Genomic DNA, 22,925 nt, shown 5'->3' on the forward strand with positions numbered 1-22,925 from the left:
CGAACGGGACCCGGCGGGCCTTGAGCCTGACCGGTCGTACTGCGGGGTCAAGCTGTAGAGCAATGGGGGGGCCCGTATACTGTCCCAATTTCCCATCGAAAACCCCTGGAAATTCCTTGCATATGGCGTCCACGTCCACTTGTAAGGTAGTGTGGTTCACCCCGGTGATGGCTAGCCCCAGTGGTCCAAACCATGCCAATCCCAGTAAGCTAATGTAGGGGCCCTTGACTACAAGCAAGTCCAGTTGCCGCGTCCGCCCTCGGTATTGCACCCTGAAGGTCCCCACCCCCATTGTGGGGACCTTACGTTTCTGGAAGTCCCGGAGGGTGAATGGGGCCGGCCTGAGTTTGGGACCCCCAGTAGGACACAGTTTCCTTAAGGTCCTTGCCGAGATTATGGATAGCGTTGAACCCGTGTCAAGCTCCATGCGGCATGGGGCCCCCTCTATCTGTACCTCTACATAAATTTTCTCTACGTTAGGGTGGGGCAACTGGTATACCTGGACGTCCGTGAGCTCCGTCGAGTTGCCTTGGTGCGTTGGGCCCCGGGACCTGGGGCTCTTAGATTGGTCATCTGATGCCTGGCATCGGGTGGGCCGAGCTCGACACACCCGGGCGATGTGTCCCGATTTTCTGCACTGCCTGCACTCTGCGTTGCGGAAACGGCAGGTCCTCCTCTCGTGACTTTCCCCGCAGCTTGCGCAGTTCCCTCCTTCTCGTCGAGGCAGCTGCGGTATGTGGGCTGCTTGAGTGCGCTGCTGTACTCGGTGCACCTCCTCCCTGTCAGATCCTGAGTCGTCGGTGAGGTCTTCATGGTGGACCCTTGGTTGGGGTGGCAGGCTCGGCCGTGCCTCTTGCGTCGACCTCTTCGCAGCTTCTGTTGCCAGGGCCTCCTCCAGAGCGACCTGGAACGTTAGGTCCTTCTTAGCATAGAGGCGTCGTTGCAGCTTCTCATCCTCCAGGCCACCGACGAGGCGGTCCCGAAGCATGTTCTCCAGCTCTGAGAAGTTGCAGAACCGGGCGGCTTGGCGGAGAGAGGTCACAAACCCAGTTATGGTTTCCCCAGGGGCTTGCCGCTTTGCGTAGAAGGCATTTCGACGAGCCACCACTGAGGGCTGCGGCGAAAAGTGCCCCTTCAGCTGTTCCATTATTGTTTTATATGGAACAGTAGCGACGTCTTCAGGCGCAAGGAGAGCCCGGGCGATTTCAAACGTCTCCTCTCCGCAGACGCTGAAGAATATCGCCCTCTTCTTGGCGTCTTCTTCATCGGTGACCCCTTTGGCTTCTAGGGGGAAGGTGAAACGGGAGGCGTACGCTTCCCAGTCTCCAGATGCTGGGTTGAACGGCGAGAAGCTGCTGTCAGTTGCCATTCTGAGTTCCTTGTGTCCCGGAGCTGAAGCCTGGATACACGGTGCGAGGCAGCGGTGCGGCAGGTGGCGGTGCTGCGGTGCTGTGTGTGGCAGTCAGCTCAGCGGGATCCCATCCTCGTCGCCAGTGAAATATACTTAGAGTCGCAGAGTGATTTCATGCTCTTTATTCAGCTCATAGTGGTGAGGAGGAATGAATGAAAGTCCCCTCAAAGTATCTGCTTTATATACATTATTTACACAATGGGCTGCACATGATTGGCTAATTCTGGAATTCTACTGTAAGCCAATCAGGTTGTGGATTCACTTATATCTGGAGCATGATTGGGTGGTTCCTGCCAACCAATCAGACTGCTGCATTGTTCTAGGACCAATCAGACTGATGCATTCTGAATCCTATTGTTCTAGGACCAATCAGACTGCTGCGATTTGGATCCTATTGTTCTAGGACCAATCAGACTGCTGCAGTTTGGATCCTATTCAACTCAGTACATAACAGTCTGGCTTGGGGCAAATGTCGGCCATGAAAGTTACATGGTGTTGTGCTTGCCCACAAGCAGGGAACAGAACTGAGGAAAAGAGCACTTAAATAGCATGACGACATTGAGTGAGTTAATTTGCTACATTAACAGATTAAATTCATTGACTAAAAAGGTGCCCCGATTAACTGACTGGTAGATTTGCTGAGCTGTTTAAAATACAACAGCATATGAAGCCTGTAGAGGACAGGCTCCATCTTAGAAAAGTCATTCTCCCTTTATACTTGCACATAAGTAAATGCTTCTAATGCGGTACCTGCTGTTCCTTTTGCAGGAAGGGTAGGATATAAATTTAATAAATAAGTGGAAATCAACCAGGTGTCCTCTAAAAGTGAGGAACCTTTTTCTTCTTTAATAGACCAATAAATTAAGCAACAAATATTTCTTTATTTCTTAATCTTAATCTTCAAGATTCCTAAAATCTGGCAATAGACCTAATCCAACATTGAACAATACACCACAGCCATCTCCCTATGTATTGTTTTCTATGAATTCTAGTTTTGTAAGTTAGAGAAGAAAGCAAAACTGACCAATGGGCATATCATGGCTATGTGCCAAGACTGCTAACCATCATCACGATCAATCCAATAGTTTCAGTGTGGTAGCAATATTAAGTATATAAAGTACTAACTGTTATGCAAGGGTATCTCACTTTTCTTTTTACTTTATTTGCTGGAGATATAAGAACAACAAAATAAACTTCCAATATTTCCTTCACAGAGGTAATAATATATCTGAAAATAAATTATGTAGTTGGGAAAACATTTTGGGGGTGGGTGGGAGTAAGCCAAAGTAAAACAAAAACCCATAGCAAAAACCAAGTGAATTAAGGCAGCAGTCATGTAGATTCACTCATTTGTTTTTCTATCAATTTGAAAACAGACATGTCACAAGATGCACATCAAAAGCAAAATACAGCTTTAAACTGAAATAATCTCTTTGTTTCCCCCCAACAAATAAAGCTGCGAAACAGCTTAAACTAATGCAAAAAATGCAGCTGAAATCCACAATACAGAAAGTTTTAAAATACAGCTTTGTACTAAGCAAGCACAAAACAGGCTAATAAAACAGATCTCTGATTGGAAGGAGTGGGACAGGGGGCTTTACAAAATTACAAAGTTGAAGCAGGAGTCAATTGGACTATAGAAGGGCCATAACTGAGATGATTCAAGTACTAAAAGACTTTCCAGGATCAGCAGGAAATGATAAATATATATTCCCTTTGGAAATATAGCAACGGAAGATGCATTGGCCCGTTTTCATCCTCACTAGCATTTGGGTATCACAGATTTTACTGAATGCAGCTTTCCACATATCGCCAGTTTAACAAAATGAAGCTTCTTCCCACCCCAATTTATTTTCTATTTATAGATTTCAAAACATTTCTAAGCAACTTAATATTTAAAAGTCTCTAAGGGCATGCATGAAATAACAAAGAAACAACGGAACACCATAACTGAAACAATAAAACAGCATAACTGCATTATAAAATGGGGGTAAAAACAGCAATTATTACAATGTGTGGGTGTCCTCTTCATGAGGTCACAGGAGAAGAGTAGAAGATCGTAAGTAGCCAAAAACACCAGAAGGAAAGCCCAACACACAATTCAATTTTCTACTATGTTTGCTTGCACAGAATAATTTGTCAGTCTTTCAAAACAAATGTTAAAGATGTAGTGTATATATCTTCACTGATACCTATGTTGCTATTATACTTTTAACACATAAACAGTAAAAGAAAAAATGTTTATTCACAAAACAGCTCACATTTTAAAGCAGAGATCTGTCTGTAGTCACAATTGGAGCATATAGGTCCTGTTTTCTTAGTATAGGCCCTCTTCACCACTAAGCATAAACCACTGAGATGAGAAACATGATTTACTTGCTTTGGTGGCGAATGCCACCATTTTGCTAGTACATACGTACACCCTGAGACTCCCTAAATAATATACTCTGCTCCAGCACTGTCAGCTGAAGGAAAACGTTTCAGACCAAGCCAAAGATGAGAGAGATCATCATATTTTCACAAGTGAAAATCCTCAGATACAGAAGCAAACCAACAGCCTATTCCCGTGTGCAAAGAGGTCTAGATTGGGAACCATTAGAGAAGGCAGAGGGTGATCCTCTGATGTGTTCAAGCCACATGAAATTATTTTTCAGGAGTGCCTGTATTACAGGCTAACACATCGCTCCCAAAGCACAAAAAACTTTGCTTTTAAAAGGGTTGGGGGGGGGGGGGTACCATTGCTATAGTTAGTAGTGACTGGTGGAGTGGCATGGGTAGGGCTGCCTTGCTCTCCCAGTTTCTGAGTGTCACTGCTGCTTCAATGAGGTGGATTCTAGGTAAGTAAGTACAGGATCTCACCCAAAGATAAAAATCATAACTTCAATGGGTTAGGCTTAAAGGCTGGCATTTCTCCCTGACATCTCTCTTAAAAAGATGAAACAGAAGGTGAGCAGCTTTACTGAACTGGTTGTCTTTACTAATAACTCGATCAGAAAATTATAAATCTGAGATCTATTTAATTTGGGTTTCTTTTGTTTTGGTGGTTTTGGTTTATACTGGGGGGGAAATTAATTGATTGATTTGATACTCTAATGCCTAACCGGAGTCAAACATGCCTACGGAAATACTGAAAACAAGTGTGACCTGCAGTTTGACTCCTATTATTATTTTCTTGTGACATTTGCTTTAGTTTTTAAGATGAATAATTAATGGCAGCATTTACAATTCATTTATCCCAGATGTCCTCCTCTGGAGTCAAATGTTTTCAAAGGAACCACAGGCTTGTGCAACATGTTGCCTTTTATTCTGAAGATGACATAAAAAAGGCAGGTGGGAACAGCAGGGGCAGGGCAGGACTTGGGAGGGACTCAGGCCCTTCCCTTTATGGAGGGTCAGTAATTTAAGCCCAGCAGATTTCACCTAATACATAAGCACCTGTGTAATATCAATGCGCAAAGTGCTTGTAAATCTTCTTTGCCTGTTCTTACAACAGTGCTGGCAAATGCTCCAATAGCAGTTGCTGTAATTCCATTTTACAGACTGGGTACTGAGGCTGCGGGAGAACATTCAAGTTGTGCTTTGCAACAGGGTCTGATTCAACATGCTGTGATCGAAGGGCAGTGTGGAGCCCATTCAGGGCTACGTTGAAATCCACTCTTGGTCAAGGCAAAGGTGATTCACCTGCAAATGAAATATAGGCATGCAAATAATATTTTTTGCCTCTTGGAAACTTAATACATAGCAACTTATAGGAATATAGGAAGTTGCCTTATACTAATTCAGACTATTAGTCCATCTAGCCCAGAGTTCGGGAATATCCACTCCGTGGGCCTAATTCATTTGGGTTTTCCCCAAACCACACCCACTTGCCCCTTCCCATCATATGTGATGTCAGGTGGAAGGTAGGTAAAATCATGACCTTCATTCATTTTGTTTTAATTCTTTATTTTACTATGTATTTTGTGGTTTTTTTATCTTGCATTTTTATGTGGTGAACCGCTGAGATTTACAGGTGAAGGGAGGTATACAGTTCTTATTCTTATTCTTTAGGAAATGGTAGTCAAAAGTCAGCCTCAGGCTTGTCTTCTGGCCAATTTAGGAGAGAGGGATCCATACCCTCCAAATGTCCTGATTTTTCAGGGACAGTCCTGGAATTATGATTATTAATAATAATATAGTTTATTATTTATACCCCACCCATCTGGCTGGGTTTTCCCAGCCACTCTGGGTGGCTCCCAACAGAATTAATGATGATGATGATGATAATAATAATAATAATAATAATAATAATAATAATATTTTAAAAATGATAAAACATCAGACATTAAAAACTTCCCTAAACAGGGCTGCTGATTTGATCCCTGAATGTCCCCATTTTCCCTGCCAGTGCAACTGCTGTTGAGCTTGGGGAGGGGAATGAGTTGGCACTTGTCCCAAGCGATGCCAGCGGCTGTGGCTGTAAAGGAGCACCCCATTGCCTCTCCGTGGCCTCTCCATGGTTGCCACTACCAGCCTCCTCCCTGGGTAACTCACAGTGGCTGCTGAAGAGAAGGCGAGGAGGATGAGAGGCTGTGGCCACCGAGGCCCAGCCCCTAGTGACGCGCCAGCTCTGAGGGGCAGGGCTGCCCTGGGCGGAAAGAAAGGGGGAGTGGAGCGCTTATTAAGTGCTTTGTGCGCCCGCATCTAATCTTGCCCCTTTCTAAAATGTATTTATTGGTGTGTGTTTTTCTTTTGGTAAATCTAGCAAAGAATAACACAAAATTGGGTTTAAGGAGTTTTCTCAGGACAGTAGAAGGTGTGTGTGCTGTGTCCTGTTGTTGTAGTTGTGGTGGCACTTGCCCTTATTCTGTTAGGAAATGCTTGAGGGGGAGGTTCAGTTGGGGGGGGGCGGTGAGAAATCTTCCTGTTTTCATCTGCAGAATATTGGAGGGTATGCGGATCCAGAACAATCCCTGAGTACCAGCTCCCTCCTCCTTTCCTGCTACTCACATGACCACATAAGGAGGACTGTGGGTGAGAGGGGGGTACTGTATTGCCCTGTTCTGGGTTCCACCTTGAAGCTGCCTCTAGCCTTTTCACCCATCCTTGGCATCTATTTTAATTATGGAAGCAATTCCTTTTCAAACGACATCCCCCCTAAATGCTTAAAGCTTGTCACTTGCATTACCTGTAAACTAGGCTCTTGTTACCACCTTCCATAGGACAGATGAGGGGAACAGAGGCAGACTGACAGGTCTGTAAGGGCATAGCAGAGCTGCCACATGATTTAGTTTTTTAAAACAGCATTGACAAAGAGAAGTAAAAAGACATCACACAAACAAACAAATAAACGAGTTCCTCACAAGTATCAGGACAAAGCTTTCCCCATTTCTCAGTTAAATGGTATTGTTCGAAAGTTATGAGCCTACTGGTAGAAGCCACAAATACCATTAAAATCCACATTGTCACAGTTATGTAAAACAGTAATTAGAAGGACCCAACCTTGCTTGCAGGAAGCCGGAAGACCCCCATTAACAGATATCTTTTAGCCAGTGTCTCCAAAGATATTTGGCAGTTACTGCTTTTTCTGCCTTGCAACCCGAGTACTTAAACATTAGCCACTGACACTAATTAGGTTAAGAGCCTGTCCCTTTACTGTTAATGTTCACTGTAGCCAATTAATTCAAGTACAATGTTAAAGACAAGTTGAACATATCTCTTTTAAGTGCCTAAAAAAAAAAAAAAAAGGATGATGGAACCATGTTTGGGGGCATGCTTTAAACCCTCCTTCCCTTGTAAAATACATATTATTAATGACAGAGCTTTTTTTCTAGAAAAAAAGTACTGGTAGTGCTTGAATACCTCCAGAAAAAAAGCACTGATTAATGCAATATCTGGGTCAAAAATGTCCCAATTTAATTATAGTTTTAAAAGGACCAGTGAGATATATTTGACAAAATCATACCAATTTACCAATGTTAAACAATAAAACTGTATTAAATGTTTTATAGCATAGGGGATACAGCTATAGTATTTGGGGTCTTTAATGATCTCCCCCATTAATTTCTATATGTATAATGAGTCACTTCCTTTCAACTCAAATCTTCCAGAAATGCATATTTTGAAAATATTTTAACACCTTCACTGCTGCATCAGTTTAGATCCTATATATTTTCAGTGTACAGTGTTTCGTGCCCCCCCCCATTTATTTTCATTTGAGTCTGACCACAACGTCATTAATGAAAGCTTCAGATTAAAGTGAAGGAAGGACAAGCACGTCATGGAGTATTAAGTGGAACAGGTTGGAGAGGAGAGTTTTATACAATCTGTGTAGCCCTTTGGGATCAGTGATGATGCCCGACATTAGGGGTCAGGGTTAAACCACAGAGCCTAGGACTTGCCGATCAGATGGTCGGCGGTTCGAATCCCCACAACGGGGTGAGCTCCTGTTGCTTGGTCCCTGCTCCTGCCAACCTAGCAGTTCGAAAGAACATCAAAGTGCAAGTAGATATATACCTCCGGTGGAAAGGTAAACAGCTTTTCCGTGCGCTGCTCTGGTTCGCCAGAAGCAGCTTAGTCATGCTGGCCACATGACTCGGAAGCTGTACACTGGTTCCCTCGGCCAATAAAGCGAGATAAGCGCCGCAACCCCAGAGACGGTCACAACTGGACCTAATGGTCAAGGGTCCCTTTACCTTTACTTTTAAACTTTTTCAGCAGGGTGCTGGTTCACTGTCCCTCAGACCTTGTGGGGGGGGCCGGACTATATTTTTTTTGGGGGGGGGAATGAACAAATTCCTATGCCCCACAAATAACCCAGAGATGCATTTTAAATAAAAGGACAAATTCTACTCATGTCCGCAGGCCGGGTTCAGAAGGCGATTGGGCTGGATCCGGCCCCCAGGCCTTAGTTTGCCTATCCATGCCCTACATAAACACAGGGAGGGGGAAACTATGATATTTTAGAGCTACCGGCTCATTTGCAAGCTTTGCCAGAATGCTCAATTGCTGCCATCCTGCACTTCATTGAATTCTTTATAACAGTGCGCAACATGGATAAAATGCTACCAAACCAGGATGTCTGTGTCATTTATAGAGTCCATTTGCACTTTGACAGAGGCTTCAAAATGTTGGTAAGTGTGCCCCTAATTCAATCCAATCATAGCTAACTTACTACATTCTAAGCCTCAGCTTGAAAGAGTTACTCCACCTATAAACCCACAATTCCACGCTATCTCGACTTTATAAATGTTCTTCCCCTTCGGCTGAAATTTGTCATGCTTAAATTAATCTTTAAGAGCTCATGCCGTTATGAAAATGTTTGACCAAAATCAGTTGAATCACTTTTGAGTTATTCAAGCATAAAATATTATATATTTTCCTTCTTTAAAAATTAAGGCATCTTTTAAAAGAAAAGGTTATTTCTTTTAGCTTATTTCAGCTTCACATTTTCTAAGGATTTAACCCCAGTTAATAATTCTTCACATTAAACAAAGGCCTATGAAGGAAGCGAAATAGGCTGCACCAAATGTTTGCAAGGGAACAATTTCAGGGGATTGTGGGCATTTATTCCCCAAACATTTTCCTAAATCCTTTTTACTCCAGCACTGTTTACAGCCATTATTTCCCTATGCTGTTGCAGCATTATTTAATTCCTCTAATCTCTTTTTCATCTCAGTCACTCAATAGGCATGGAGGGTGAGGTAACATCACAGAGGGAAAATATTATATTGAGAGCAATTCCTCTTGGACTGGTGATTTTAATTAGGAACATAATGCCCCTCTGAGCTGCCAAACCTCTTGAAAATTGAGGTGAGGGTCCTAAGTGGCACAGTCTGCCTCCTTTAAAGTGGCGTCTTGCAAGCTCTTTGCAACTACATTGTGCTGCATGATTCCAGTGGCAATCTAGCTGACTGCAAAGCTGCAGGTGAAGGATGCCTGTTTGCTTGTGCAGACTGAATTCAAACCAAACCTGCAAATGGACAACTTCAAATGGGCTCAATGGTGGTGCCGATCAGCTGATCAGTGATTCCCACTTGCTAAGGAACAACTGGGAGTGCCCTTTCAATTCCCAATTGTTCCCCTGCAGATACGTCTTGACCTGCCCCACAGGTCACATGGGGCCAATGGATGTGCTTTGCAGAGAATGGACTTGTGGGCCAAATTAGACCCCTGTGGCCTAGAGCTATCCTAGCCAATTACATGCCCCACCCCAGCACAATTTTCTTTCTAAAGTGGCAAAGTGCTTGCAACCTGCCATATTAAAAGGAGGCGATCTAAAGTGTGATCCCTCATCCTTTCTTGGAAAGTCACTAACTAAAGCGGGCAGGGGCAGCAGCTGCAATCCCTCAGATTGCCAGAAGGGAGGCATGGGAGTGTAAGGTTGCATAGACTTGGTTATCCTTACTTAAGCCCTGTTTGAAAAATCCAGTCTCTTATTCATAAATATCACAGAATCAATGGATGCCTAACATACATTATTTCAATGGTCCTGACAGTAAAACTGTCTTTGTAAGTCACCAATATCTGGCTCTGATAAGGCAGTAACTTTCAGACCCAGCTGAACTAAGCTTTTCTCTTCTCTTTTCTTCTTTCTTTTCTTTTCACTACTGACCTACCTTCCCAGTCTCAGCAACCATGACCCACCAGATTCCACCCTTGTTCTTCTCCTGTTCCAGAATATGGAGTGCCAATTTACTGAAATTTAAACGTGAAAGCCCTAGTATTACATAATGGTACTAACACAACGGACAGCCCCAGAGCAACTACAGTGGTACCTCAGGTTAAGTACTTAATTCGTTCTGGAGGTCTGTACTTAACCTGAAACTGTTCTTAACCTGAAGCACCACTTTAGCTAATGGGGCCTCCTGCTGCTGCTGCGCCGCCGGAACACAATTTCTGTTCTCATCCTGGAGCAAAGTTCTTAACCTGAAGAACTATTTCTGGGTTAGCAGAGTCTGTAACCTGAAGCGTATGTAACCTGAAACGTATGTAACCCGAGGTACCACTGTAGTGTCATCTGAATTGCAATATATGCCTCAAGTCAGGACCAGGTCACATGCTGCACAGGAATAAGCTTCTTCCCCACTTATATGGCTAGGCTTCTCTGCTAGAAATATTCTGCTCTATGACAGATCAAGCAAAACACACCCTACCCACTAGCTTTATCAAGCATAATGCAAAGCAAAACTGAATTAGGTATTTTGTGCACATATGATACACATACAGTAAGAGGCTATACAAACAAGAGAACATTCAAAATACATGCTATCCAGGGTGTTTTCACTTTTAGTTTTCCTGTTGATAATTTATGCTGCTAGGTTATTCCCCCGCCCGCCCTGCATGCAGAAATAAGAGCACACATATACAAGTAAAATATTAATGACAAGACCCTGATTCCACTGGCATAAAAATGTCTCACACAGTTCATTCAGAGCCTATCTGACATCCTTGACTTTGTGGGGTTTTTAATTTCCTAGATCTAAGCATCTGCTCCTAACTTGAATAAATGATCAAATGTGACTTTTCATTCCTTTTGCTCACAAGCTCCAAAAATCCTATATCCTCTGTTAAACCAACAGCATCTATTTACACTGTAATTTGTCAGAAGCTGTTTTTAATATAAATAAGTAGCAGCGGGCCCACTGGCTTGTTTTCTGGGCTTCAAAAATATGCAGCCCAGCATGGCAATAAGGAAGAGAAAGCTTTATTTGGTTTTGGTAGTCTCATTCTTCCACTCAGTGTGGCATTAATGAAATTCAGCATGATTAATGGTCTGGCCTTTCTATTTATCATCCTTATCTGCATAAGTATTTCCTGATCTCTCTTTTCATCCTATTCTGGGGCTTCACCACAGTCTCCTATGACCTTTATGAATTTTTAATGGAAAGTTCCTAGGGTCAGATCCTGACTAGTTTCTCAAGGAAGAAGCCCATTCTGGGGGAAGAGTATGGAGCACAGCAGTTGCTAAAAGCCATTTTTCATGGCTGACAATCTCAGGTCACACCTTTGGTCCAGGTCATGCATGCCCACCAATGTTAACAGGTGCTACCCTAGTATTACTAGAGAAAACGCTCACAGTACTCCAAATTATTTGATGGGAATTGGAGTGCAAAACATCTGGATAACTCCAGGTTGTTATGTGCCTTGTTACTCCCACACTCTGGAGATGGGACTTAAGAAGCTGTTACTGCACTGAATACAGCCATTGCATACTCAATGTTCCTGCACTGGCTCCATGTCCCTGGTATTTGTTGGGCAGGTGGGGTTGAGGATACTTGCAGGAAGATAGGCATCCATAAACCTGTAAATGTTACTACTTGGACAGTTTACAAAATGCCCATATAACACACACACACACACACACACAAAATGAGTAGCCCCAACTCCACTCTACCCCAACTAAAAAATATGCAAAAAATTGAGGTCCAAAAACCCAGGTAAATAATAGCAATAGCAATAGCAATAGCAATGCTTGGCTCTTAAAAACAGAGAATATGCAACCTTCCCCCAACCTGGAGTTATCCAGATGTTTTGCAGTCCAATTCCCATCAGATATTTTGGCTCCCACCACTCTTCCTCATCCAGCCAGTCCCTGACAGCTACACTCCTTACCAACTGCTGTTCCACTCTCTCCTGAGTACCTTTGCTTGACTAAAGTGTACTCTTTGAAAATGTCTCTTGCTTGCCTGCATGGAGGGCAGTGTGTGTGTGTGTGTGTGTGTGTGTGTGTGTGTAGAAACCTGACTTTTCCATGGCTGGAATGCAGCCTACCATGCAAAAGTAACAGTCATACCTGCTGCTCCACCCATTTTGTCTCTGACCCCCCAGCACTGTCATGCAACTTCCAGAAGTTTGCCCACATGGAAGGCAGCCCTCGTTTTCCACAAGGGGCACATTCGACATGGCACTGTGGACTTCGACCATTTAAAAAGCTGATAGGATAGAAGCTTCTACTCTAACTACAGCTCCTGCACCGATGCAATTACCTTAGAGGGGTAAACACACAACATCCCAGGGCATGGTGCGAAGCTGCACATGAGGTTACCGCCTTGCTGAAGCTAAGCAGGGTTGGATTTGATCTATGGGAGACTTCCTGGGAACCACATGTACACTGCCTTGGGCTCCATGACGGAAAAAGAGAGAGAATATAAATGTAAGAAAATATCAGATAAATTACCTGAGACTTTTCCTTAACCAGCCAACACCTTCAAAATTGGCTTATTTCAAACAAACCATAGTTTAGACTTACTACAGTTTATTGGGTTTGGCCAAAATGACAAGCTGTGGCTAATCCGAAATCAGAAGCAGGGGGGAAAGGAGACTGAGGCTTAGTGCAACTCATTCCCATCATGATAAACTATATGTTGAAACTAGTTCAATGACATTTCTTCATTTCTGTAAAAACAAACTGATGCTTCAAGATCAGTTAGGCTGAATCTGTACTCATCATATTTCAGACAGTAACTGGTCAATATTTACAAGGGAAATGACAGCTTAACAGTAGAGCATTGCCATAGTGCTGCCTGCTGCTAGGGTCACATGCTGTAGGACTCTGTGTTGGCCAGCAGGTAATGGCTTTTCCTACCTGCCTTGCCTATTCTCCAGCCCCCGGGAGCCTTCATAATGGAGCTGTTTCCAGAGGAAGAACTGTGAAGGGAAAGATACTCTTGCTTGCCATCAGCAGGTGCGTGGTTTCACTTGTGCTGCCCCACCTCCAGCCTGAAGAACCTTCAGAAGGGAGTTGCTGCCACAGGCATCATGTGGATGTGTTTTAATGAGATAAATAGAGTGATAGTTTATGAGTCATGGGGCGCAGAGTGTGTGTGTATGAACTTAACAGTGCTTTGTTTCTTTTTTGGCTGCTGTATTGTTAATGTTGTTAGTACTGTTTTATAGATTATAAATGCTGTATTGATTTGCTAATCACATAATATGACTTTTGCTTTAATTGTAGTGTTTGACTTATTCTTTTAGGTGCCGCTTTGTTAACAGTGTTTTATACAGTGTAACTGTTTCACCGATGATCTGTCAATTATGCTATATGATTTATGCTGTATTTGTGATGTTCGATTACGTTCCATCATGTTATTGTTATTCCTTGTTTGTAAACTGGGATTTACAATTGGGATAAATCTGAATGAGAAATATATACAATAATCAAAGAAATATAACAAATCAAAGAAATCGTTTTACATTAAGCCAGTGCTTTTTTTATTTTCTTTAAAAAAAAGTTTAGGGGTACTCTCATTTTCCTACTCATATTGAAATACTGTCCCTCAATGAGGCCAAACTTACCATAGATTCACAAAATGTTTAGGGGTATGCGTCCCCCTGTATTCCCCCAGGTAAAAAAGCACTGCATTAAGCTATGGATACACATTTTCTGCACAGTGAAGGATCCTGTAAGGCAGCATTTCCCAACCTTGGGCCTCCAGCTGTTTTTGGACTACAACTCCCATAATCCTCAGCTAGCAAGACCAGTGGTCAGGGATGATGGGAATTGTAGTTCAAAAACAGATGGAGGCCCAAGGTTGGGAAACACTGCTGTAAGGGCATGTGGAAGTGAAACATGCTGTACATATGGAAGCACATTCCTAGGCAGAGGCGCTTGCTTGTAGCAAAGCTCACCTCACTCAGGAAACCATGGGCTTTAAATGAAGTATTGATTTAACTGAGAACTCACTATGTGCAGTATGTAAAAGAGTACCAAAAATGCTTGCTCTTCATTATTTTTTTTATTCATCTGAAACCTCAACCATCTTACATATTTCTTAGCAACCTTCCCTATAACGACCAAATCCCCTAATGCAAACATTTTTACCTGAATTAAGCTAAAATATTAATAATGTTGGAGTCAAGCTACTAATTAGAAAGGTATTTTTTTCCTCAGTTGGCTCCATGCTGTTGCCACCATTCTTCCAGTCCTCAAAAACCTGAAGAGACATTCTTCAGAGCCCATTAATTGCCTTCTACTAACTCAATGAGACGGCTTGTCTGAATAAATCAAGCTGTCTTTGGCCTGTCTACTATTGATGGGTTTCTGCCGAGCTACCGAGAACACTACCTTCCTTTTTTTTTTGTAAACTCAATATATTGTTTTCCAACTAGGATGAGACATTCGACTTCATGGCCAGAAAAGCACACAGCACAGGGATTTCTTTTAATGTGTTCTTCACACAGTGATATTTCAACCACTGAAAAGTGAGTTAAATACAAAGTCCTAAAACATGTACATATCACTTCATGTATAGCAACAAATATAAAGCCATGTGAATGCCTAGATTTTACTTTGAAAGCACAGAAGTGTATCTCATTATTTAGGATAGCAATGTGTCAAGAACAGGCGACATGTGGCGCCTAGACCTGGCTTTCTAGCACTGATCTACACCAGTTCCAAATTGTTACAAAGGCATTACTATGGGTATATAAAACCCTTTAACAGAACAGTAATATATTCTCCAGAAATCTTTAATGGTTTAGTTAAGCATGCTATCGCTGAGTAAATTTTCATTTAATTATACGCATCGAATTTAGATTTTTATTTTTAAAAAAATATTTTCCCAGATTATTATAAGCTCCAACCTTATTTCAGACATGGTGATATACTGAGATATCACAATGTTTAGCTGGCGATATATCGTGATATTGAAATATTTGCTGGTGAGAGGAATTGGATTGACCCTTTCCTCCCTCATAAACTAGCAGTACTGTACTATTAACAGGTTATAATAATAATCACATGAATGTGGGTGGACTTGTGTCTCCATCCTTTTTCTGTTGCAGATGGGGCATGCTGGGGCACTAGGAGCCATTATTAACCACATGCTACTTGTGAGACACCACCTCATTATTAGTTCTCAAATAACCAACACATTATTTGTAAAATCTATACCCCACCTTACACCTATACCCCACCTTACATTATCAATGGGACCCTCTTGCCTGCAACTACAAGCTATCAAAGGTTTTAAAACTCCACTAATTTATATTGCAGCTGACTGAAGCAATACCAGTATCCTCACTAGGATACGGCTAAAGCTGTATGTACAAGAGCACTGTGGATGGCAGAGAAAGCCTTTCAGTACAGTCCAAGTGAAAAGCATCCTGGACATCTCAGAAATGTCACTTGGAACTCAGAATAATGACAAAGAACAAGTGAAATGGTATTTCTATGAATTCCTTTTGACAGATTTCTATCAATCACACCAAGTACAAACTAAATAGCTATAGTTTAACTTGTGAAGCCCATGCTCAAATTGTTTTACACCTGCCAACTTAGGTTTAACTTTATGTTTAAGTGTTCTTACTTGAAATGCTTAATATTATTTTAAATAAAGGTTGTGTAAACCCTACTAAAACTTAATTTATTCTACATTAATTTTAATGCAGGAAATGGCTCAACAAAATAAGTTTGGTTAATAACCAATTAATCGACTGCTTGTGGCAAATAACTGTTGTTTCTGGATGACCAGGCAAGGAAGCTTAGTTAAAATGGAGAAAAGCTAGTTCTTGTAATGTTATCAATGTGCCACAAATGCACAGGTGTGCATTCACTGGTGATCTATAAAACATCTCCATGGATTGATCACTTTTGCATACATACTCACAGGCCGTATTCACTAAATCAAATGGTCCTGAACCTTTTGAGAACAAGGATCCACCTTTAGCCCACAGATGCAAAGACACCCTATTTTTAATTCCACACTATACACTTGTACAGTGGTAATGTTGCTGTTGCAACCCACCCAAGGTCAGTCCACTACCCAGTGTGGAACTCAACCCAGGAGCTGAATACCAATGGATTACAATATAGTGAAGAATTTGTATAATGTAGCAGCCACTCAACATGAAATGATAAAACCGTGGGAACAACTGTACAATAAAATCAGTGGAACCTAATTTGCTTCTGACTCGCCATAAAGAAAATTATTTACTCTGTTTCCAAGATTCAGGATTGAGTGTCAATTCTTATTTAGCTAAAATGGGGGCATCCACACACAAGAGGAGGTATCAGCAGGCTTAAGGAAACCTCAAGGTTTTCAGATGTACAAAAAATATTGAGAAGAAAAGCACCCCCAGGGCAGGCAGGGAACCCAAGAACAGCCCAGCACAGAACAAGTATGTTCAATAGCCACAGAAAATTGGAAAAGAAAATGGACATGGCTGCTCAGCTTCAAGAACTGCTGATCAGCTAGCTGAGAAACAAGGCAAGAAGATTAAAGGAGAGAGTAGAAGGTACACAGTAATATCATTAGGTCTTTTCCTCCATTGTCCTTTCTCCTTCATCCTCTAAAAGGAATGAGAAAAAACAGACACAGATACGAGAAGTGTAGAGAGAATCTTCTTATAGTCTAAAGAGAATTCATTTGCTGGTTCACACCGAGAAGCTATTTTTAAATGTTGTTAGGAACAGAAGAAGTGAGAGCTTCCCAAAGAAACCAATGGAGAAATCCAAAGTTTCTGTGTAACCAGGATTGGACACGAGTGTAGCCACCACATCCCACCTTCCCCAAACCCAATTCATCGTCACCATATTGCAAGTTGGAAAGGCTGTGGATGAGGAAATGGTTTATGACAGGCCTGCAGTGTAGTTCACGTGAACTACTGCAGCTTAGGCTCTGAGTGATCTACAACAACTCTGCAGTGATGTACAGGAGTAGACCCCAATCGAAGGCTGGATTCGAGCTAAGTGAGCAGTTTTCAACAGCACTGCTGGAATTATCCATTGCCTTTATTCCCACATTGCTGGTCGGCTTGAGAAATATGCAGTGCAGTTCAGTGTTGCATCCTCACTGCAGACGTAAGGGACACAGTAGTCTTCTGTTAACATTGCTGGACAGAGCTACTGAGGCTGCTCTGGATTTCCAGTCAAAAATACCCCATACATCTCAGGTTGAAGTAAAAATCCAGCTCCTTAAGTTTCCCTCTGGAACCTCATTCCAGGCCAAATCCATCAGTTCAATTGACTTGCATTCCCCTTTAAATGTCCAAGAACTAACAATATAAACAAAACATACATGAATCAAGTTCCAAGTTACAACAGGGAGGGACTCCTGTATTTGATGTTAACTCCCCCCCCCAAAAAAATTCTACTTAGCCACAGGCCCTGGTAACACCTGTGGCACACTGTAACATTTTGTTGCAGGGCTCCATTTGTAAGTAAATCGGATGACTTCAGCAGTGTGATCCAAAAAAATTTCCCCTTGAAGTCCCACTAAGTTCAACAGAATAAACTTTGTAGTTAGTAACCCCCAGTTTCAGAAGAATATAAATGCCACTAAGGAGGCACTTCTTTGTAGCTTCCCATACTCACAGCTTAGTAGTAAAGTAATCATCAGAAAAGCCAAGGCAGGTATTATATACAATGAGAGCACTTCATGTGCATCATATTGTGTCAGGTGCATGATCTACGCTAGCCCTGTGAACAGTTATGCTTCCAGTGCAAAAGGGTTGAAGAGCAATACGGACTAAAGACTTGCGCTCTGGAGCTGCATGTGCACTAGATAAAATTTCACACAGAGAAACAACGCAGATTTAGCTTAGGCCTTTGGTGATCTATCCTGATACATGTGCGCATTTGTATCAGGAAGATCTCTGATCTTCTTCAGCAGCCACAGAATGGGTCAACATTCTTGCAGAAAGTAGAGCAGCAACAAAGCAGCTGGAGGTGCTTCTTTAAGAAAGAAACATTTAAATCAGAACGTTTATCAAAAAGAAACCAAGGGCACTGCACTAAAGACATAATCCAACATAAATCCCATAATCAGCCCAAAAGGCTGGTATGCAGTCTCTCTGGTAGGAAACAAGAGGGAGGGGACTCAAAAGCTTGTCAGTGAATAAAAAATGCTACCATGGGACATAGTATATAGGATTGTTCCTAAGAAAAGCAATAACGTAAAAACCCATCTGCTGCAAAGTATAACATCCTGCCTCTACCTTCCACCCTGCAACATCTTAAGTGTATTTATACATAAGTCAATCCTCTGTGGTTTCAGTAGGACTTATTTCCAAACAAGTATACTCAGGATCAGAGCTCAGTAGTCATTTCAAGACAGAACAGAAGCACCTATCAGTTTAACAATTCAGCATGCCCACCTCACTTAAATCCTGATCCTGGTCAAATGAACTTACCAAAGTTAGCTGCTAGCTTTCAAATAGCTCAGGAAGCAAGCAACTTCTACGCTACCCAGCGAAAGGATTACAACTAATTAAACGTAGCATCCCTTTGCTCCGTTAGTCCCAATACAATCAGCCCCCCTGAAACATGTTTTAAAGAAAACAAGGTATGCTGCCAGTTGATTTCCATAATGAAACCAACGGTACAGAGATGTGTTATATTGCAAAATGCTTATATTAATCGTAGGAGATATAGAAGAGCAATTTAACGCTCTGTCACATTTTATTTGATTGTTGTGCAGGTGCTTGGGTAAGCAAAGCAAAGAAACAATTCCTGTAAGATCTGAATAGCCTAAGAGCTACCCAGCATGTGATGCCTTTTGAACACACCACCCTGGTCCCACTCTGAGTTCAACCAGAGCCACAGCCATGATTTGGTTCCTGGAGATGTGTTTATTCCGACAGTCCTGCAATACGTGCTGGTCTTACAGCAGCAATAGAAATTCACAGGATCTAAAAATAGTTCAGAGATGGTACCTCAACTCTGCCCCATGACCATGTCTGCAACGCTGTACGCACACACACGTGTTACACGGGAGCAACTCTCACTCAACTCCCAGGGACTTCCCTCTGAGTGAGCAGGTCCAATATCAGGATGCAAACCCACGATCCTAAAGCCATGCTTAAGAGCAAGTTCTGTGAAAATCAACAGGATTCATTTCTGCATCCATTCAAATCAGGTCGAAAGATTCCATTGAAACCAATGGGTTTGGCGCCTAAATGTGACTAGGGTTGGGCGCTGCGTCCAGGAGGACGGCGTGCTGTCTGGCTGCACAGACCGGGAACATCAACCCCGGCATCACCATTTAGGAGTAAAGTCCTGGTCGCCTCAAAATCAGGGCGGAGGGAGAGTTCTGAAAAATGGAGGGATGGGATCGGGCGATCACTGACGCGGCAAACCCAGCCAGTGATGGACGCCTACAGATTTCCGACGAGGGAACTGAAGCCCCTCGTCCCGCTGAAGTTCCTTCCCGGCCCCCCACCACCCAGGATCGCGGCGCTTACCGGAGTCTGTGGGCCGGGGTCTGCCGCTGTCCCGCAGGTAGTAGTTGAACTCGAGGCAGCGGTCGTTCTCCACCGTCCCGTCGGAGCAGAGCTCGACCAGCAGCTTCAGCGCTTTCTGGCAAATCTCGTCCTCCCTGCCGCCAGGCATCGCCCCCCAGCATCCTTGTGAGTGGAGAGGAGCTCTCCGGTCGCTCACACGCGCTTCTTCGGCTGCCGCTGCCGGCCGCCCGCTTGCCGCCGCCGCCGAGGCAACTGGGGAGACGCCGGCATACTGGGAAGAGGGAGCAGCAGCAGCAACGCCGCCCCTCCTCGCCGCTGCCCAACTTCGCCTGGCCGGCCTCGGCACTGTGCAGGAGCCGCCACCGCCGGGCGTGACCACCCCGCCCGGACGAGGAGGAGAAGGAGGACCCCGCCACCAGTTGCGCGCAAAGCCAGGCGCCCAGCCAGCCGCGCCTCGCTCGGCTCCAGGCGGCGCCCGAACGGCTCTCCCTGGCGGCCGCGAGCCTCACTGCAGCAGCCCGGCGCCAATAAGGAAGGCGCCTCCTTCCGCCCAGCGCCCAGGCTGAGGCGAGCGCGGCGTTTCCCCGTGTCTCCCCTTCCCGAAGATTGTCAGCTATCGCATTTCTTTCCCCACCCTTCTTTTTCTGGAACAGCATTTCCCTGGAGAGCTGACGTTCCAAGCACACACGTGGAGCAGCTGCCTGCGTGTGGAATTCTCCTCAAGTACTTGGGGAGCCACATGAAGAGAAAGTGCTGTTTTCTTGAGGCAAATCAGACAAAGCTGATTCCTAATCTTGGTGCTTTTAAAAACAATTCTCTCGTAAAAAGTTTCCCTTTCGCAACACAGTTTTCCTTCACACACAGGTTCTCCGCCCCCCCTCAGTCTACAATGTGCAGGCTTGGGTTTCTGGGCCCCTCCGTTCCCCACGCACTGGGCCCTGCAGGCTATTGTGAGGGGGAAGCACCACAATTTTTCCAGAGAACGGGAAGCAAAATGCTTCTCTTCCTTATTCTTTATTCCAGTGAAAGATCAAGCCAGGCATGCACTCCCAAACTGGAGAAGTGAGAAATCCTCCACTGAACATTTCAGTGTTTCATTTTGCTAAGTGTGTGTGTGTGGGGAGGGGGCTGAAACAGACAAAATCTGCCGCACATGAGGTTTATTTTTCATTTGATCAAAATAGGGTCAGTATTTTCCAACTGGTTCAACTGCACACATGTACCTGCTAATCCTTACTTTAAAGTACCAGCTGGTGCCCCAGAGGAATCTTACCACCTGCTAGTGCCCACCCCCCACATTTTGTGAAATAGCATGAAGTAGCTTCACACGCTGGTGCATACATACTGCTAAGTAATACTATGTATTTTCAGGTTATGTTGGGTCACATCATGGGGGCACAGTACGCTTATTTATTGCCCCAATTTATAGTTTGCCTTTCCACTTTTAACAGAGTGTTCAGACCACGATATAAATAAAAGACACGGCAAGAATCACATTAAAATTGTAACAATCCTCAGTTCTTCTAATAGCAAACTCAGCTGCTGAATACTAAGGTAAAGGGACCCCTGACCATTAGGTCCACTCGTGACCAACTCTGGGGTTGCAGCGCTCATCTCGCTTTATTGGCCGAGGGAGCCGGCGTATAACTTCCAGGTCATGTGGCCAGCATGACTAAGCTGCTTCTGGCGAACCAGAGCACGAAAACGCCGTTTACCTTCCCGCCGGAGTGGTACCTATTTATCTACTTGCATTTGACGTGCTTTTAAACTGCTAGGTTGGCAGGAGCAGGGACCGAGCAATGGAAGCTCACCCCATCGTGGGGATAAGAACCACCAACCTTCTGATTGGCAAGTCCTAGGCTCTGTGGTTTAACCCACAGCGCCACCCACATCCCAAGCCTACAGCACCCGGTATTCCCAGGTGGTCTCCCATCCAAGTACTAACCAGGCCTGACCCTGCTTAGTTTCCAAGATCAGATGAGATCAGGCATGTTCAGGGTAGTATGGCCGTAGACGCTGAGTACTAAAAGTTCAACAGCCACAGAAAATTGGAAAAGAAAATGGACATGGCTGCTCAGCTTCAAGAACTGCTGATCAGCTAGCTGAGAAACAAGGCAAGAAGATTAAAGGAGAGAGTAGAAGGTACACAGTAATATCATTAGGTCTTTTCCTCCATTGTCCTTTCTCCTTCATCCTCTAAAAGGAATGAGAAAAAACAGACACAGATACGAGAAGTGTAGAGAGAATCTTCTTATAGTCTAAAGAGAATTCATTTGCTGGTTCACACCGAGAAGCTATTTTTAAATGTTGTTAGGAACAGAAGAAGTGAGAGCTTCCCAAAGAAACCAATGGAGAAATCCAAAGTTTCTGTGTAACCAGGATTGGACACGAGTGTAGCCACCACATCCCACCTTCCCCAAACCCAATTCATCGTCACCATATTGCAAGTTGGAAAGGCTGTGGATGAGGAAATGGTTTATGACAGGCCTGCAGTGTAGTTCACGTGAACTACTGCAGCTTAGGCTCTGAGTGATCTACAACAACTCTGCAGTGATGTACAGGAGTAGACCCCAATCGAAGGCTGGATTCGAGCTAAGTGAGCAGTTTTCAACAGCACTGCTGGAATTATCCATTGCCTTTATTCCCACATTGCTGGTCGGCTTGAGAAATATGCAGTGCAGTTCAGTGTTGCATCCTCACTGCAGACTTAAGGGACACAATAGTCTTCTGTTAACATTGCTGGACAGAGCTACTGAGGCTGCTCTGGATTTCCAGTCAAAAATACCCCATACATCTCAGGTTGAAGTAAAAATCCAGCTCCTTAAGTTTCCCTCTGGAACCTCATTCCAGGCCAAATCCATCAGTTCAATTGACTTGCATTCCCCTTTAAATGTCCAAGAACTAACAATATAAACAAAACATACATGAATCAAGTTCCAAGTTACAACAGGGAGGGACTCCTGTATTTGATGTTAACTCCCCCCCAAAAAAAAATTCTACTTAGCCACAGGCCCTGGTAACACCTGTGGCACACTGTAACATTTTGTTGCAGGGCTCCATTTGTAAGTAAATCGGATGACTTCAGCAGTGTGATCCAAAAAAATTTCCCCTTGAAGTCCCACTAAGTTCAACAGAATAAACTTTGTAGTTAGTAACCCCCAGTTTCAGAAGAATATAAATGCCACTAAGGAGGCACTTCTTTGTAGCTTCCCATACTCACAGCTTAGTAGTAAAGTAATCATCAGAAAAGCCAAGGCAGGTATTATATACAATGAGAGCACTTCATGTGCATCATATTGTGTCAGGTGCATGATCTACGCTAGCCCTGTGAACAGTTATGCTTCCAGTGCAA

The 22,925-nt window shown here is 43.6% G+C and overlaps 1 protein-coding gene across 3 annotated transcripts in view; it reads right to left on the bottom strand.

Moving 5' to 3' along the window:
* SYT9 (synaptotagmin 9) overlaps positions 1-20,159 on the bottom strand; it is an 82,187-nt gene extending 62,028 nt beyond the window's left edge. For 2 of the 3 annotated variants that reach the window (XR_014509263.1, XR_014509264.1), the window contains exon 1: positions 19,574-20,045. Coding sequence is in view for 1 of the 3 variants with exons in the window: in XM_083432819.1 (XP_083288945.1) it covers positions 19,574-19,721 (148 nt within the window). In the remaining 2 variants the exon portion in view is untranslated. Of the gene's footprint in view, positions 1-19,573 lie in introns of all 3 variants that reach the window. The other variant, XM_083432819.1, reaches the window with a different exon arrangement.
* Between the last annotated feature and the right edge of the window lie 2,766 nt (positions 20,160-22,925).

This window comes from Podarcis tiliguerta (assembly GCF_965153285.1).
Source record: "Podarcis tiliguerta genome assembly, chromosome: 1".
NCBI classification, from domain to species: domain Eukaryota; kingdom Metazoa; phylum Chordata; class Lepidosauria; order Squamata; family Lacertidae; genus Podarcis; species Podarcis tiliguerta.